The sequence below is a fragment of the Nanorana parkeri genome, unplaced genomic scaffold (genome assembly GCF_000935625.1).
Source record: "Nanorana parkeri isolate BGI_ZX_2015 unplaced genomic scaffold, ASM93562v1 scaffold1205, whole genome shotgun sequence".
Taxonomy (NCBI): Eukaryota; Metazoa; Chordata; class Amphibia; order Anura; family Dicroglossidae; genus Nanorana; species Nanorana parkeri.
In genome coordinates this window covers 264699-284772 of record NW_017307473.1, presented here as the reverse complement: position 1 = coordinate 284772, position 20074 = coordinate 264699, and the positions used below count along the sequence as shown (strand labels likewise).

At 42.2% G+C, this 20074-nt stretch overlaps 1 protein-coding gene across 1 annotated transcript in view; it reads left to right on the top strand.

The window, feature by feature from the left end:
- ADCY1 (adenylate cyclase 1) overlaps positions 1–20074 on the top strand; it is a 329625-nt gene that overhangs the window by 124624 nt on the left and 184927 nt on the right. Inside the window, exon 4 of the mRNA XM_018568544.1 lies at positions 18303–18414. Coding sequence (XP_018424046.1) covers positions 18303–18414 — 112 coding nt within the window. The remainder of the gene's footprint in view (positions 1–18302; positions 18415–20074) is intronic.

Sequence of the window (20074 nt, the reverse complement as noted above, 5' to 3'; positions counted from 1 at the left end):
CCTGCGGCAGGCCTGGCACAAGGGACCCATAGACTTTGATGGAGCACATATACAAATTATGCCAGATCTCTCCAGGCATACCCTCCGTATGCGAAGATCTCTGAGGCCCCTATTGGAGATTGTGTGCTCCGCTGATGCTTCTTACAGGTGGGGCCATCCGTTCCATCTAATTGTGAGGCGAGGAGACCAATCTTTTTTTCTACATCGACCCCAACAGCTGCCAGAATTGTTTGCTTTCCTGGGCTCAGAGGCAATCCCGATCCCGAACTGGTTGGACTTTTCAGAGGACCGCTCATCCTTGGCCTCACTCCCGGCTGGGCCGTCCAGAAGGGGGAGATCCCGTAACCGAGCCAGTCAGCAGCTGGTCCCTGGCCCTTCACATGCACGAAGTGAAGCCTGATGAACTTCCATGAGGGAACCCGACTCGCTATCCCAGGTTCAGCTGTGATCTTACATACCCCAGTGGCAGCTAGCGATATCTAGGAGGGTTACGTTCAGTTATGTTATGTTACTGGGTTACACTAGTCATAGAGGGGTTCCTATCCTGCTGCCCGGACAAGTCTGAGGGGATTCCCCCCTCGCCCGTTATAGGAGGTCTCGTCGGGGCCCTAGGAAGGGACCTCTATGGATGCGCAGCTACACTGGGTAGAGGGACATACGGGATACATGCAGGGTGTGTTTAATGTCAGGTTAACCTTTTTCTCCCTAGGTGTGGTCCTTGGAGTGAGGGGGTGGCGGGACTTTTGTGGGGGGAGAGAGGGCCTCGACCGGATGGCCCCTCCGGTGGGTGCCGGGGGGCGGCGCTCTCTTGCTCTATGACTGTACGAGCTTCATTGTACGGGGACTGTTATTTTATTCCATTACTATGCATATATTTGCCATGTTAGGCTGAGTTGCCGAGTTGATGCATCTTCTTCTTGCCATTGTTTTTTGACCACTGTTTTGTGACAACTTTACCCCCATAGGTTACACGCCCACACCCTATCGGTGCAGGGGTGGGCGTAACGAAAAATTATTGGCTGACCTGCAGTCAGTGTCAGCTATCTTCTCTTTACTCTTTTCTCTCATTACTCACTGCACCCCCCTTCTCTTCACTTGCCCTAACCTCACTCTTTCATCTGGTATTCTGCCCCCTCCCCATCCTCTACTCCTACCCTCTTTCCCCTCTTGCCTGCCTTTAGACCCTCCTCTACCTGTTCAGGGAGCATGGCCCCTCTTTCGCTATATTCTCTGAACGCTAGGGGGCTTAATATCCCCGAAAAAAGATCCAGGTTGCTCGCTGATTTGCGACACGCAGGAGCTCAGGTGGCCTTTATACAGGAAACTCACTTCAAACGGGAAGCGGTTCCCACACTGCGTAATCGGGATTACCCCGTGGTATATCACGCTGCGACGTCGCTCTCCAGGTCTAATGGAGTGAGCATTCTCATCTCTAAATCGATGGCATGGACGTTGGTCGACCAGCTGGTGGATGAGCTAGGGCGGTTCTTGATAGTGAAGGGGCGTGTAGGAGTGACCACGGTGACGCTGGCTAATGTGTACCTTCCCAATTCGGAACAGTTGCAATTCCTGCGATCCTTTCTTACCCGCTGGAGGAATTCCAGGAGGGAACTCTGATATTGGGGGGGGGATTTCAATGTGGCGTTGGATCCCACTATAGACACTGCGTTCCAGCAGTTCCACCTAATGGACGTGTGGCGTGCCTTGTACCCGGTGGGTCGGGACTTTACTTATTACTCAACGGTTCATCAATCCTACTCGAGAATTGACTACTTTTTCACCAGACATGGCGACTTACCTAGAGTACTAGCAGCCTCTATTGGATCTCCTGTACTCTCTGATCATGCTCCCATTCAGTTGAGTATGGACCTGTTGGCCCCCACTTTGAGATGCTCCTCCTGGAGACTCAACAAATCGCTATTACAGGACCCAGTGATCTCTGCGGACTTAGCGGCTTCCCTGATGGCCTACTTCCGCACGAATGTCACTGACCAGGCCGACCCCCTGTCAGTATGGGAGGCGCACAAATGTGTCCTGCTGGGGGTGCTCATTAAGCATGGTGCAAGACGAAAAAGAGAGCGGAACTCTCAAATTGAGGTCCTGCTGGACCGCCTCCATAGACTGGAGGCATCCCACAAACGCTCCCTAGCGGTGGCGGCCTACAGGGAACTCGTTCAGGTTCGTGAGGAGCTCAATGCTCTCCTGTTCGTGAGGGTGAAGAGGAGGGCCTTGTGGGGGAGGAGGAGCTTGTACGAGTTTGCAAACAAACCAGGGAAACTGTTGGCGGAGACGCTTCGTGGTCCCAGAGGTAAACCCTTTATATCCCACCTGATGTTTAGGCAGAGTACCCGCCTTACGTTGTCGAAAGACATGGCAGAGGAATTCGCTGACTTTTATCGTCGACTATACAATCTGCAGCCAGACCCATTGATTCGGGAAGCCCCGGCCCGAGCAGCGGAGATGGATTCGTACATCCAGAGCTCTGGCCTCCCGTCACTCTCCCCGGAGGACAGGGAGTGTTTGGAGCTACCCATCTCCGAGGGGGAGCTGGCGGCGGCTATTAAGCACGCCAAGCCTGGCAAGGCGCCGTGCTCGGATGGCTACACGATTCCATACTATCGGAAATTTATAGACCTGTTGACCCCCCATTTTCTGGCGGCCTTTAACTCCATCCTCCACAACCGCCCCTTGCCAGAGGATTCTCTGAGGGCGCATGTGGCCGTGCTCCCCAAGGAGGGGAAAGACCCAGCACAATGTGGTAGTTACCGCCCTATAGCCCTCCTGAACGTGGACCTAAAACTGTCTGCGAAAATCCTAGCGACTAGGCTCTCGCCGTGTATTCCAACTCTAGTGAAAGATGATCAGGTGGGATTTGTTTTGGCTAGGGAGGCTCGAGATAGCACCACTAGGGTACTCAACATCATTCATGAGGCGCGCTCCAAATCGTCCCCGTTGATGGTCCTCTCAACTGACGCTGAGAAGGCGTTCGACAGGGTGGACTGGCAGTTCTTAGGATCCAGCCTCCGTCACATCGGACTGGGCCCACATATGATTTCGTGGCTGTCCGCTCTGTACTCTCGCCCCTCAGCAGCCATCAAGGTCAATGAAACTAGGTCCGCGTATTTTCCTCTTACAAATGGTACGCGCCAGGGGTGTCCCCTCTCCTCGCTGATGTACATCTTAGCTCTGGAACCCTTTCTAGGCCATGTTCGGTCGAATGAGCGAATTTCTGGATTCAAGAGTCACTCTATGGAACATAAGGTTACAGCTTATGCGGATGACCTCTTGTTCTTCATCTCTCAACCTCACACCTCCCTCACCGAGCTCATGCGGGAACTTAGGGTTTATGGCGCTCTATCCAACCTAGCCATCAATTGGACTAAATCGGCAGCGTTGAATATCACCTTGCCTCTGATTGAACAGAACTCGATCCAGGCCAACTTCCCCTTCAGGTGGGAGGCCCATTCCCTGCCATACTTGGGTACCCACATCACATCGGATCTGGGAGCACTATATGAGGTCAATTTCCCTCCCCTCTTGACACGGATCAGGCAGGATTTACAAGCTTGGCAGGCCCTCACAGTGACCTGGTTTGGTCGCTGTAATGCTCTTAAAATGACTATACTCCCCAGGATCCTATTCCTGGTGCAAGCGCTGCCCATTCGTCTGCCGCTTACATTCTTCTCTCGCCTTCGTCGCATGTTCCTGCAGTACGTGTGGGCGAATGGGGCCCCCAGAATCGGCAGGCGCATTCTTACCATGCCTAAATCAGCAGGGGGGATTGGAATCCCCGACGTGACTCTCTATCATAGAGCGATGCATCTAAACAGAGTTGTGGATTGGTGTTGGCTATCAATCACTGATAACACTAAACTGATGAGCGGTAAAAGCTTTTAAAGCATCACCTATGGTCAATTTTGGGCATGGTAATTTTTTGCTATTTTGCGTGTGCGCACAATTTTAAAGAATGACATGTTTGGTGTCTATTTACCCGACGTGACCCCGTCTTTTTATATTTTACCAAAAATATGGGTGATAAATGGGTGTGGTTACTGGGGGTGTGGCCACTAAAGGGTGTGGCCACTGAGGGGTGTGGTCACTGAGGGGCGCTGTAAAGCTTTCTCGCACAGGGCGCCTTAAGGCGGGCCCTGCCACCACTGGATTTCTCCCTACAGTATCTACGGAAGTGGGAGTCAGAACTACATCTTTTACCCCTCGGCAGCGGGATATGATGGTTCATTTTGCGCTTAAATGCTCGATAGCCAACAGATTCCAAGAGCAGGGATATAAGATCCTTTCCAGGTGGTATAGGGTCCCACACAAGATAAACCCTTCCATTCCGGCAGTGTGCTGGAGATGTGGTTCGGCGGTGGGCACAATGCTACACATATTCTGGAGTTGCCCATCCCTGACTAGGTTCTGGACTGAGGTGACATCATCAACAGATTGGTGACACCGGAGTTGGTGCTGAGTCCGGAGGTCTTTTTATTACACATGACCAGCCTGTCACGACGCAAGTACAAGGCATCTCTGTCAATCCACCTACTCAATGCTGCCAAAGCGTGTGTCCCGGCCCTCTGGAGGTCGACACAGGCTCCATCATTGCGCCTTTGGTTCACAAAGGTTAATGAGATTCACCAGCTGGAAGATCTTGCGGCCACTGTCCACAATACTGAGGAAAGATTTCGAGATACCTGGAGAGCGTGGACGCATTTCACTGCGACTGACCCGTATCTACAGATCATGGCTCCTGTTGGTGGCTCTTAGGTGCGGCTCCCTGTAGGGGAGCCACATACACTGGACAAATGTACGCCAAGCGTCCTGTCTGAGGCTACCTGATCTCTAACCGCACCCCGGGGGAGACTCAGGGGTTGGCAGGAGTCCCCTCCCTTCCTATACTTTACCTACTCTCCTACCCCTTTATTTTCACCCTAGCTAATGCTTCTTCCAACTTTTCTAGTTCTATACCCCTAGTTAATCTTGTTACGAATGACTCATCAAGCTACTAATAGTCAATTGGTGAGTAGCTATCATGTGCGGAGGTCCGAGTTCCCAGATGAGTAAGCCTTTACGGTTCATAGGTCCACCCGGAATTTACCGGAGTGGGCCCTGTTTGGAGGGCAATGCCTTCATTTAAGCCGAGGAATAGTTCCCCAAACCTGGTCGCAATCTAGAGTATGTTACTGTATGAATGTATATCAGATATGTCGTAGTATGTTACTCGTAGAAGTGCAGGGTCGCATCAGGTTGATGGGATCGGAATATATTACTATGCTACTGTGCCTTGATGCATGTTTTCTCGCCCGCAGTGTTGATGCTATTTTCTTTTTTTTTATTGATGTTGAATAGCGGGCTGCCTGCGTGCAGACCTTCATGATCACTTTATATGTCAAAATTTACTTTTGTTCAATAAACGTAAGATTTTTTTTTTTAAATGGAGCATCAGCATTAGGTTAGCAGCTCCAAAGCTAGCCAGGTGAAACAAGGTCAGAAAGTCATAAGTCAGTATACCATACATGTTTCCTTGTTGGAATATTGTGAAGCAGCAGCAAGCAGTTGCTTACCTCAATTTCCTGGCCCACTTTTATTAAAACAGCATGGGTTTTTTGGCATTTCTGTGCAGTCTTCTCACACAACCTCTGTGCATAAACCTAGCATCTCTCACTGCACTGGCTCCCACCTGTCTCCCACCTGTCTCCGACATGGAGCCCTCGTAACTCCCATGTAGAGACCTCCTCTCTCTACTAGGTGGAGCTCTAAAACATAGCCAGGACCCATGCTAAGAGGGGATGTGCAGACCTGCCTAATCTGAGTGCTGGTTGCGGGCAAAATGTGGACCCAGGGCTGGAGGCTTCATCCCACCCAAGGCTCTACAACGCCTCTGGCTTGCAGGACCCATACCAGGATTTACCAGTCCTGGAGAAAACTGGAAGGTCAGTTTTTTCCTAATGCTTGTCAACCCATATGGATGAGAACCCTGGGTGGCCTCTAGCCCTTATCACATTTCGATAAGGCTCAGCACTGTCACTATGTGATAAGTAGGTATCTCAGTCCTTAGGGGGATGGGGGCAGACTACATACATGCAATGGAAGCCTGAGTAGTAAGTGTTTCATAGACTAGGACTTGTTTTTATGTTTTATACTCTGTGTGTGGAAATGTTACCTATACAAATATTCTGAATATGACCAATTTAAAAAAGCCTATATACTGTACATGTCAAAAGTTTGCATGTTGGAACAACACAAACAATACACAAGTGTATTAGCAAGCAGCAAGTGCACTAGAGGAGTGCGGAGGGTATGATGTCAGGCAGTATGTGCAGGAGAAGAGTACAGAGGGTCTGGCAATATGGCACTATGTGCAGTAGAAAAGTTGCAGAGAGTATGATGGGGTCAGTATGTTTAGGAGAGTAGTTTCAAGGGTGTAACAGTTGGATGTATGTGCAGGAGAGGATTGCAGAAGGTATATCATCAGGCAGTAATTGCAGGGGAGGAGTGGCGGAGGGAATAAAAATGGGCAGTATGTGTAGAGGAGGAATGCAGATGGTATGACGCAGGAAATTTGTACACAAGAGGAGTACAGAATGTATTACATGACATAACTGCCACAGTCTAAGGCTTACTTTGCTCTCTTGGTAGCCTGGGATTCCCGCCACTGCCATCAGGAAAAGGACTTTGACAGGATTTGTAGGGCTGGAGTTCCCAGACTCTCTAGAGGGAAAGGTGAGATTGAGGAGTGGTGTGATTCCTTGGAGGGTGCCTCTATTGCTGGTGGTATGTCCTACGGTGACATACAAGCTGGAGGGAAAAAAAACAGGGTGCATTAAGAGGAGCAGGTATTTAAATCATTAGAGATATCTGGAATACTTTTAGAAATAAAGGGGTTACATTTAAAAACACGGGCCACTGGAAAGGTAAGTATACATGACCTTTTACATCACAGTCTTCTTTTATGGGTGAACCTGTGTTGACAGGGTCAATGAAAAAATTTTTAAAACATAAAACAAAATGTCAAAAAATTCACACATAAAATCACCAACATACTAAGTGTTCCTAATGGTCCACATCGGACTGGATATGTGTGACTGGACAATATAATTTTAGGGTCCTTCCCCACCTTGCCAGGCCATTGCATTGCGTTATCACAAGCATTGTACATTAACATGCATTGTGTTTTCAGAACATGTGTTTGCACAGCATATGCACATTATGACAGACCTACTTATGGCTTTTCCACCACTGATAGCTCCTTGATAATCCTTGTCATGACTAACCCTTGCCCCTGCCATCTTCTCTTCCACTTCTTCCAGGTCCAGTATCTTTTCTTTTTTGCCACTAGGTAAACATTGGTGATGTAACACAGTGGAGTATTTTGGTTTTGTGCTGCCCCAGGCAAGACTAAACTTGGGCACCTCCCCCATCTAAATTTACCCCGCCCCTTCCTGTTTAATGACCCACCCCTCCATCTGTAAACTCCACCCATTTCTCGCTGGTTTGGGGGCATTTTTTCTGCCCCCATGGAAAGTGCCACCCAAGCCAAATGCCTAGTTTTGCCTTGCAGTACATATGCCTCTGACTTAACCTTTGTAGTGTGGGGTAGGCCCATTGCAAGGGTGAACTTATGAAAATTCTAAAGATCTACTTTAAAATGTAAGGGGCTGGTAGGATACCATGATGACTGGTTATGATCAAATCTGGATGTAAAGGTAGCCATATAATATACAATCAGATTGTGCAATCTCCTTTAGATTTGCCAAAACTATGCAATATGAGGATGCAACTAAAAAACCCATTCATACCAAATGAGGCAGACCCTTACACTACATAGCTGATTTAAAGCAGATCTTACAATTAGACTGTAGGGTGTATGGTCAGTTTTAGACTAATTAGACTTTAGATTTTAACTAACTTTAACTGAACAAAAATGAATTGGTGTAAAATCTTTAAATGTCACATTATGATGACATGACTGAAATAAAAATCAAATATATTATCAATGTTTAGAATAAAAATAGATATTAATAGATTAATAAGAATGTAGATAAATTACACGTGTTACAAAGCTGGATTATGTATAAAATGTATTATCTCCATATGTAAAAATAGACGCGGGGCACCCAGTAGAAGATCTGGGGTGTGTGCTCTGGGGATCTGGGGTCTAGCAACATCCCCGTCTTTGAGAACTGCAATACAGTTGGATAGGGAGTGGTAACCTCACTGTTCAGCCTATTTTCGCCCCTTATAGCTGAGGTTACTTACAATAGCAGGAATAGGAGACCTGTTACATCTGTGCCGGAGCCGCACTGCCCACAGGGTGGATATAAGCCCAGGGGTGTACTGTGTAGATCGGAGAAGAGAGATGGATGGAGGCGTAGCACGATGTGCCTTTTCCCAGACGGTGCGCTGTGTCTATAGGTGAGTTGCGGCTGCTTCTCTGAACCCGGGGTAGTCACAGCACTGGGGCTGATGTCTGGTCCAGTATCTGATGTGTAGTATTTGTGTGCACTATGTCAGGCTGCTGCAGGGACATCACACATGTTTATTATTTACTCTTTGGGGTGGCTGTGTTTGCCACCCCCTTGGAAAGTGCCGCCCAAGGCAAATGCCTAGTTTGCCTTGCAGTAGGTACGCCCCTGGTAACACACCACTAAGAACATGCAGCGCAACAGAAGAGCAGCGAACAGGAGTTACTGATTCTGCATCACACAGACATCAGGTGGTTCAAGTACTCTAAGATCCAGACACGGGCTGCTGTGCACACAGTGACTGAGAGACCGGGAGAAAAATGCATTATCAAGAAGAGCTACCCAATTAATATAAAAAATATATATATATGTTTTATTATGCCCCCACAAACAGTGAAGAAATACTACTTCTGTGATTGTGGACACCACCACCTTTTGTGCTTCCCCTTCCTTGAATAAGATTACCAAAGATAATATGACCTTTTATTAATATAAGTATAAATATGCTTATTCCAGCATATGAAACTCGAGCAGCAGAGACAGCAAATGATCTCCAAAAGATCAGCAGCACAGAGACCGGAGTAACTGTTGTCCAAAATTTATTGAATTAAATCCAAGCAAATATCAAAAAGACAGATCCAGAACCACGCCAACGCCGCTTAAGCGTTTCACCACCTGGGCTTAATCATAGATCCTCTGGATTTATTTCAATAAATCTTGGACAAACTTTCTCCAGTCTCTGTGCAGCTGATCTTTTGGAGACTGACTTGGGAAGTGAGGGGCACACTACAGCCTGCACCCAGAGTGTGAATTTACTGCAGCTATAGTTAGAATACAGCGGTGAGTCTTTGGAGCTCTTTTGAACAAGATCAAAATGATGTTACCACTCTTGCCCCATCCATCCATCACTTCCGGACTTCATCAGGAGTAGTAATAGAAATGTCTCCTTAGCAACCCTATGCACATAACCCACTTTACATAGTCCTGACTACTCAGACATCTATGAAGCAAACAAGCCACCTTGTGTTTGGAACTATAAGAACCCATCAACATTGTCCATCGCAGCCAGTATAAATATAGATATAATAAATAAATTCTTGTTTTCCCTAGGGGAGCCCTCTGAGTAAGTTCTCTATAAGCGCTGACAACGCGAGCCACTTTTTTTGAATTTTATGTCTCTATTGCTCCTTTTTAAAATATTTTTTTCTAAAAAGCTGTAGATGTTTGATGTTTTCACTTTGTAGTCTCTGTGACAGCTATCCTATAAGACTAAAGATATGTTTGTTCCTTTTCTGCAATCTGTACAACTCTGAACTCACAGATATCATTACACTTTTTTAACCCATTGATCACATTCCACACAGAATGCTTTCAGGTATTTATTTTAAATATAGAAATAGAATTTAGCTATATATTTTTGTGTAGCATACCAGTTGATCAAAAAAAGACAGCATCTGTTTTTCTCTGTATTCAATCTTTTGGAATGTTGCTTCTCTTTAAGTGTGCTAATAACATCTTAGAAGCTATTTTGAGCTCTTCTGAGATGGACCATGTGCATTATGAAGTATATCATGAGAATACACCTATACGGTAAAACCAATATAATAGTACAAGTTGAACATAAATGAATGACTGAGGGTGGGATTAGTGAAGAATCTCTATACTTATTTTTCTTTAGAACAATCATAATTGCTGGGTACTGGGTTATTTTATAGTTCACTTTGTCACTGATTTGGATGGCCTCATCCTGTAGACTAAGTAGTACTCTGTATGCTTTGCATGTACATGTGTGACCATGCCTACTTATGTTTAACTGCTTTTAATATTAAATCAGAAATTATACCTATTTCTCTGTCTCCTGAAGAAGCAAATCAGTAGTATGCTAAATGTGTCAAGTAAGTCGCCCTCATCCAACTACTGGAACCTATGTTATTGAATTGTAAATATCCTATAACACCTTGGAATAGAGTACTATGTATACATAAAATGTATTGGTGGAAAAGGGGGCTATGCACAGAGAGGAAATGAACTGAGCAATCCCATTTGGCCTGTTGACCTTTAATGTATCTACACTTTTATTTTGTGTGGGTTTTAACAGTTGGTTTGTGATCAGTTAAATGTATTTTTACAATATAAATTGCTTTTAAAAGAGTCTGTTGATCTAGCATCTTAAAAGTCCCCTTTTTTTCTGTATGTTTTGTTGTTTGCAAAAAAGTAAAGAAATTATTAAATGCTTAAATATTTACAAAAATAGAAACTCTAACAAAAATATATTTGATAATAAAGGACCTCTAAAATACCACTAATATTGTGTAAGACAAACAAAAAGTGAAATTTTAAATGCATAAGGAGTGGCTGATACCAGATAATATGGTGTAGCAAAATGACTAATTTGGCATTACTTTACTAAACAAAATTAAGATAGATAAAGCACCTCATTCAGATGGTATTCATCCCCGTTTTAAGGGAGTGAAGTACACCCAAAACTAGTTTTGAGTCAGACAAAGAAAGTTAGAATCTCTGTCAAATTTTTATTGGTGCCTGTGTCCCATTTGGGAGATTCTCTACAGTATTCTTTCCCAGTGACCCTTGTCACCAAGACAGATAGTGAGAGCCACAATTTTACAGTTGTCAGCGGTGCAGAAGTACAAGGGAAATCTACCAATGGGAACATGCTGTTCTGAGGACAGCTTTCAAAGGTTGGAGATTTTCTCTTTATGCAAAATGTAAAAAAAACTTTCTGTAAATAGCTTTGCTATGCTCTCTACCAGAAACATTATGTTGGTGTCAAGATAAACATGTAAGGTTGCAGAATAAAATTAGCGCCTTATATTTATAGTAACACTTTTAAAATTACCACAGTTGAAACTGAAAAATCATATTTCTTTACATAATATTGGATTATTTTGAAGTGTCTGTAACACTATTTACATTTTACTTTTTTTTAATCATTGCTAAGGGATACTCACCTCTGTACTCATTCCTCTGGGAGGGGACAGATATGTGGGATATCCCCTTTTCATAAAGAAGGCTTTCAAATTCCTATAATTCCCTCCCACCACAAAAAACCTCTATATCTTTTATCGGGGACCAGATATGTGGAAAAGGCCTTTGTCCCCTAACATTGGGACAAGTTGCCTATCAGGAGGGGGGGTGAGGCGTTTGGAGCCCCACTGCAAGGTACCCTACCATTGTTGAAATTACAGCTTGGTATGGTGCAGAAAGGGTGATGAGTGCTTGTTGCTTCCCATTCCTTGCCACCCAGGCTGCATGTCCCAATAAGGGTCTGGTTATAATGCTGGGGGAACCCCTATATGTGTAATTTTTTTAAAAATCTTTTGTTATGAAAGTTTTAATATAGTTGTTGATAAACTTTACATATTGGATATATGGTATGTAGTTTTTGCTCTTGATATCAAATGGCTTCTCACACAGTGGTATTGAGGGTTGACGTTATACAATTTGTATATTAAATTCCATATACATCAGTTTGGGTTGCTCATTATATGCATCTTAGTTTTAGATAGAAGTTTACAATGTAGCACAAGTGATTTACATCTGGGGAACTGTATAAACAATCTTACATGTTCTAAACCATGGGGATGTCTTTAAGAACTAAGCTGATTGTGGAAGGGGTTGACACAGAAAACGGCATGATAGGCTATGCAGGTGACATAACCAAGATGGTGCCTACACAGTATGAGAGGTGGTGTCACACCTCCTATCCCTGCATTCCTTCTTAAGGACCCATGTGGGTCAAAACAGAGACTTGCGTCTGATGCCTACCCAGAGAAACCATACAGATGCAGGCTTTTTTCTGTGTTCTACTACCGCTCTCCCATCCCATCTATAACCAGTTTTAGGAGCTTTGGGCACAGATCAGTATGAATCTTCACTGTTGGGCTGCATTACCTTGTGGACTTGACATACTGGAGGTTTATTATACCAGCTGATGCTTATCCATTACATGTGTTAAATTGACGTTGACACTGAAATGTATCCCATGGGTTTCTGGCACAAGTGCTATTTGATGTAAGGATCAGATGTTGCATTTGTATGCATCAATATATAGTACACTCTATAGACAGCCATTATCTCACATTAAGAGCATGCCTGTTTGATGCAAAGGACTGGTTGTTGAAATGTTATGGATACGTGCACGGTTTATTTATAGACAATCATTACCTCTGCAAGGTTTATAATTAGACATCAGCACTGTCTCTTTGTGAACATTGAATACATTTCCTGATAGAATATTACAAATAATTGGATATGGATTTGTAGGTACCTGCTTAGTATGTTTGTCATATCCAATATTAAGAGAACTGGAGAATTGGCAAAATACTGTTTACTGTTGCTCTTGCATTTACCTGTTGAGGTGACGAGAATATTTAGCATCTGGATACTAATTGGCAGGTACCTGGTTAGTACCGAACCTGCTCAGAACCTGAGCTCCTTTGAACGAGGAAGGAAGCTTCTTCTGCAACCCTTAAAATCCTAATGATGAGAAGAAACATTCATCGTGTTGATAGTGGGAAAATGTTTATTTGATTTTTTATTTTTTATAATTTTATCATTTTAATGAAGTATAGTGAGTGGGAAATTAATTGTGAGAGAGGGAAACATATTAGCACCAGTGAGTGGGATAGTGGTAATGAAGAATATTGGAGTTGGAAAAGGCTTATAGGAAACTTAAAAGTAAAAACTTATACATGAATCATGTGGTCATAGCCATTTAAGAAGGGCCCGTGATCAATAGAGCAAGCTTGTGAACAAATGGTGATGAATAGATCATATCAAACACATGTGAAAAAATAATAGTAACAGAGTGAGCATAAAGTGTATTAAAGCTAATCACGTGAATAGCGTGAGGCATTGGTGCATATTATCAAGCGGAAAAATTAATTTAAATGGGTTGCATTGGTGAGAACACTCAAAAAAACACAAAACGTGAAGGATAACTCAAAATAATAACACATAAATTCAATGTGAGGGAAGATATTCTTGGGGAATAGATAAAAAAGAAAAGAAAGGAACAGGTTTAGGTATGCAAGACACTAATGGATACAGAGTGGTTTGCAAATAGAAATGAAGTAAAAAAAGAGAAAGAAGAGGGTTGTAACACCCAGAACTTAAAATATGGGCTCCATTAGGAGCTATTATTTTTTCACATGTGTTTGATATGATCTATGATCTATTTTCTATTCACTTCTGGTCATAGATCTGGTCTATATATGTCCCCTTAATAGAACTCCATGACCCCTAAGTGTACCTCACCGGCTGCCCGTGATCCCTGAGGAGTGTAGCGTGCTGTTCTCCGACGCGATCCCTCCATCTATTGTTGTTCGTGGCGGTTTACCTTCGACAGAATCAACCTCCTATATGATTTCGTTGCAGCTGCTTCATGTCATCTAGTTTTTGTTGCTTTGATTATACATCTGGCGAGGACATACATGTAAGCATCCAGTATATATCCAACTTTGATTCTTATTATTTATTACTTTCATACTGTGTGTATAATCTTGCTGTTTTACACCAATGTAAACAAGTGATCTTATATGTGAGTTGGGTGCAGTTCCATGTTTCTAATATCCCTATATACGGGTTTACCATCTTTATCATAGGAATACAGTTCTCCCGGAGATCTGCCTTCTTTCCCCTGAAGAAGCCCCTTCTGGGGGCGAAACATGTAGGGACCTATAGGAGCGTTTACATCATCTGAAAATAAGTTACCGTATATCTCGTAACCGCACGGTATTGTCACCTAACGGTGAACCTGCATATTCAATATGTATTTTTATTAATGATATATATTTTTATTGATGACATGATTTTGTACTTTATTTTTTGGTTCTAAACTATGTATACAACAATTTAGTGAATAAATGTTTTTCTAAGACTTTTATATACGAGGTCTGGACTGGTTTCTAAAAAGCCCCCTTTTCTTTCCCCACTGGGTCCTTGCACAGCCCACTGCGGAAACAATCTGTTCCTTTGTATTCTTCTGCAACCCAATCAGCTGCAGCCGGGGGATTTGCCACCTGCAGCTGCACGTAAGCAAAGGGGCTGGATGCAGAGACATCACTGATCTTATATGGTCACATGGCTATATTTGGTTAATGGCATTTAAGGTTAAATTATGTCAATACAAGCTTCCCGCCCTTTTGCTTATAATGAGCTGCAGGCTGAGGATTGGATGGGTGCCCCCATGGCACTTCCAAGTTTAAAGGAGATCAGGTTCAGACGGAGCTTGGCCCAAACCTGAGCTCATCCCTACATGTCTATTATGTCTGCTATATTCAAAAGCAACAAGATTGTGATTTTGCAATTGTCTACAGTCAAGGGTACCATTTATTTTCATCACAAGGTAGGATGTATACCCTAAAGCCTCACTCTGGATTACAGCATTTATCATATATGATCTATTGCACTTATTAATTCTAAAGAGGATTACAGATTACTTGCTGCAACTGATTGTAAAAAGAATTGCAGTGATTTGTTTACGTTTTATTATGCAACTACACAAGCAACATTTTTTTTTTTTAGGAACATGTAAATATTGTCATATTTACATGTAGTTGGGGTTTGGGACATATGGAAAGGCAATGTTTTATGGAATTGTACCATGGTTTTTATATAGTGGTTTTTGGTACAATACATTTTATATATGGAATGTGAGAAATGGATTCTTGGATAATCCTACTTTTTTCTTTATATTCCTAAATGTTTTTTTGCTTTATCTTTTTTGTTTTGAAAAAATGAAGAATGCCACCATTTTCCTTTTGGGTTTCTAGAATCTCATAAACAGGGTATTTTTGGGATGATTTAGAACACATACTTGTGGAGATTTTGAGTGACTGAGCTGTTAAAGGAAATATTGTAATCCACAAATGTTTACTTTTAAGACTTTGCCACCAGACAGAAAACAACAAGGTAAGTTCATGGAAGCTAGGCCTTTAGGGACCAAGCACTAGAGGGAAAATGCTTTGACATTTTATTCACAAATGAGGTATAAAGCAAACCATAATTGGATCATTTAAACATACATGGAAACCACATTAAACCGTTCATATATACAACTTCTCTTCAATCCCACATTAGCATGTATGGCAGTTTTTTAGTAAGTGTAGATATCCAAAAATAAATGGTGGAGATGTTTTCAACCTGTCTAGGTACCCTATTACACAATTTTTCAAATAATGTATGTGGCTATGGTGTATGTCATTGGCCTGCATTTTAAAGTATTTAGAAACTGCAAGATCTACTTTCAATACATTTTGTTAATGTTCCATATACAACTACTCTGTCTTGACTTTTAACAAGTTTCTTTACACAATATAGTTATTTTCTCCTATGCTAGGATACTACAATATCTGTAATTTTAAAAGTATATACATTTTCTTTTAACTATTTGTTTTTCAAATAAATATTTTATACAAGGTGCATCCAGGGCACGTGATTTACAAAGCAGAGAATGGTTTCTAAGGATAGACTACAACAGAAACCATTTACGTTTAGATTCTACCAAATTGAAACTTTGCCTCATGGGGTAAGGATGATCATGAGAAAAGTGAGGGATCAGCCCAGAACTACACGGGAGGAGCTTGTGAATGATCTCAATGCAGTTGGGACCACAGTCACCAAACAAAACATTGGTAACATAATGCACCGACATGGAATGAGATCCTGCAGCGCCCGCAAGGTCCCCCTCAAGAAGGCACATGTACAGGCCCATATGAAGTTTGCCAATAAACATCTACATAATTAAGAGAAGGATATAGATAAAGTGCTGCGGTCAGATGAGAATAAAATTTAACTCTTTGGCATTAACTCGATTCACTGTGTTTGGAGGAAGAAAAATGCTGACTACAACCCTGAGAAAACACCATTCCTACAGTCAAGCATGGAGGTGGAAACATTACGCTTTGGGGCTGTTTCTCTGCTAAAGGTACAGGCCGACTTTGCTGCATTGAGGGGCCAATGGACGAGGCCATGTATTGTAAAATCTTGGCTGAGAACCTCCTTCCCTCAGCCAGAACACTGAAGATGGGTCGTGGATGGGTCTTTCAGCATGACAATGACCCAAAACATACCGCCAAGCCAACAAAGCAGTGGTTTAAGAAGAAGCACATTAAGGTCATGGAGTGGCCTAGCCAGTCTCCAGACCTTAACCCAATAGAAAATGTATGGAGGGAGCTGAAACTTCGAGTTGCCAAGCGACAGCCAAGAAACCTTAAGGATTTAGAGAATATCTGTAAAGAAGAGTGGACCAAAATCCCTCCTGAGATGTGTGCAAACCTGGTAACCAACTACAAGAAACGTCTTACCTCTGTGCTTGCCAACAAGGGTTTCTCCACCAAGTACTAAGTCATGTTTTGCTTGGGGATCAAATACTTATTTTACTCACTGAACTGCAACTCAATTTATAACATTTGTATCATATGTTTTTTTCTGGATGTTTGGTTGATATTCTGTCTCTATCCTTTAAAATACACCTATGATAAAAAATTATAGACCTTTAATTTCTTTGTAAGTGGGCAAACTTACAAAGTCAGCAGGGGATCAAATCATTATTTTCCACATGTGGACTTCATTGCTGACAGTGACATGAATGCTTTCAAAGTAGTCCATTTTGGGTTATAAGGTTATAAAGAAAATGGTTGTGACTTTAAGGAATGGAGATCAGCATATATCTATTGCTCTATTTCTAGGGGATTGATTTACTAAAGGCAAAAAGGTTGTTCACTTTGCAAAGAAATGTTCACTTTGCAGAGGAAGTTTCCCTTAGCTTAATGAATGTGGTGAATCATCAGCCAAAAACAGTACAGTATTTTTGCTTGCACGTGATTGGGTGATGGAAGTGAGCAGAGGTTCACCACATTCACTAAACTCAGGGCAAACTTCCCCTGCAAAGTGAACAGCTAATTTACCTTTAGTAAATCAACCCCTTTGCCTAAAAAATATGAATGAGTCAACACACAGCTGAACTTTGGAAAACGTATTTCTTAGTTTATTAAGTAGCACAGGATACAGGTCTTATTTTAATGGCTTTCTCGAAATGTTGTACCCTGTGCCGTTTAATAAACAAAGAAAGATGTTTTACAGTCGGGTTGTGTGGTAAATCCTTCATATTCTTGGTACTCCATCATCGTAAATTTAATTTTCAATTCTGCTTCTAATCAGAACAGATTCTTGGTAGGCATAATTGCTTATATGTTTTTGTACTTCGCTCTCAAGATCTCAGGTACTCATCATTCAGAGCCCTTTAGACAAAAGAGGAATTGTGATATTTTCAGGACAGCTTTTTAAAAATATACATAATGCACACAAAATTATAACAATAAAGCAACATCTTTTACTATTGCTCAATCATCTGTGTTTTCACATTCCCATTTCTTGCTCTGTTATGTATAATTTATAAATGTTATAAAGAATTTGTTGATAACATTGCCTAAGGTTTAAATTTACATTTGAAATTTAGCTGTAGTAGATTATTGTAGTGTGTTATCCATTTAAGGTTTTGAATTTAAGTGATACCCATTATTGGCTAACCTATTAAACATGTACGCTTCTGGGATGCCTTTTTCAGGCTTTATAATTGTATAGTATACAAGACATCAAAAAAGCTTACATGTTTAACAACTTACTGTAAGTTAGACAATAAAGATTATTGCCTAAACTCAAAACTTTCTAAATTTTAAATTTAGAAATGTGTACCATAAATGTATTATTCATTTTTATATCTGGGTTGAAATTCAATGATCAATTAGCAAAAACTTATTGGTTCACAATCATACAATTTCAGCTGTGTAAATACTATTTATTTTTTTATTCCAGCATTTTATTTGCAGATATTGTTGGTTTCACAAGCTTGGCATCCCAGTGTACAGCACAAGAGCTGGTAAAGCTGTTAAATGAACTTTTTGGGAAGTTTGATGAATTGGCAACAGTAAGGTTCACATTTTCTTCTTTTTGTTTTTATTTTCAAACATTCTGTTAATATCAGTTTACTGCCCCTTGCATGGGACCAAAAATGTTAACTTCTAGATGCTGCAGTAGTTTCATGTGAGTTTCTGTGTTTTGGCACCTGCCTTTACTTGCATGTAAAAACCTAGGTTGGTTTGTAACATTAAATACAATGTAACCACTTAAAGACCTGGCATCCAGGCTGTAAACAATAGCATAAAAATATTCTTATGTCTTTAATTTTTTTTGTCATGGGTGGATTTTTTTAACGTTAAGTTTCTGTTTTTTAATGTTTTACTTTTTAATCAGTTTTAAACTTTTTTCTTCATTGGGGTGTGGTTAGTTTAGATTCACTGAGGAGAATTTAATTCAGTCTGCATTATGTACTTCATGATCTGTTGCTCACTGTTATCAACAACAACAAGAATGTTTTTGCAGGGACTGTTACTGCACAGGGTAACAGGGTAGGTCTGGGTCAGCTTTGCCTTCTTCCAAGATGGCCACTGGAGCCTTTAAAGAAATCATGATCATATCTAATGCTTCCACATTGGTTTAGGATGACAATTATAGCTCTAAGATGACAATCATAGCTCTACTAACTCTAACAACCTGCCTGAATCACCAGAACAGTCAGCAAGTGTAAACAGTTATTACATTGCTATATTGAAACATTGACTTACTTTAAACGATTGTGATTAACAATTTATATGTTACTTATCTGCAATCATCATGAAGTTATATTAGGGCTGTAAAATCCATTGATTAATGGCAAACTACAGTAGTAGTATCATGTAGGAAATCATGTCTTGTGGTGCACGTTTTTAGGCAACTGGTGTAACAATTAACAGTGCGCTCCTTCTAGCCCTTAACATAAGCCAGCTTTTATTTCTACTTTCAGGTTTCCTTTTTACCTTATTTTTCATTAGAAAAAGTGTTGGGCGTGCTCCCGCCACTCCTCCATTTTTCTTCTACTTCCTACCACTCTCCTACCGCAGTGCACAAAATTTCAGTGAGTGCGCCACTCTCCTTCACTACATTTCACATCAGGCCCGGCGTGCAGTGCTCCCACTGCATCCGTGTCTATTTACAGACTGGTTCCTCCCTCTTCTGTCCTCACTCCTCCATACCCGATCACAGAGGATTTAGTTTGTGAGGTAAGCCTCTAGGGCTGACATGTGCACCTTCCACTGAGCGGGCAGAATGTAGATGGGAAGGATTGGAGGGAGGAGACTAACAAACTTACCTGTCCTCCGTTTCCGGGTCTTCCCTCGGCTCCGTCGGTGGGAACCAGCGATGTCATCGGCAAAGGCGTCAGGCGGCTCCTCCCCCTTCCTCTACTTAAAGCGTACGGGTTCAGTTGCCTGGTGTTCGTACAAGTTTGTAGTACGCCAGCCAAGAACCTCCTAGTCTCCGCACCAAATCTATTACTATTGGGCCGGACGAGTGTCCCTTCTATCTGGCCTCAGCGGCCACTTCCTCCCACTCAACCCGGGCATACTGAAACTTCTTCCAGTAACTTCCGCAGCAATGATTCACTTTGCATGGGAAAACTAGCAATTCATTTAATAGCCTCCGGGTGGCACTGTGGGACCGAATCCTCATAAACTGCAAGTATATAGCATCAGCTGTTTAAACCTTACTCA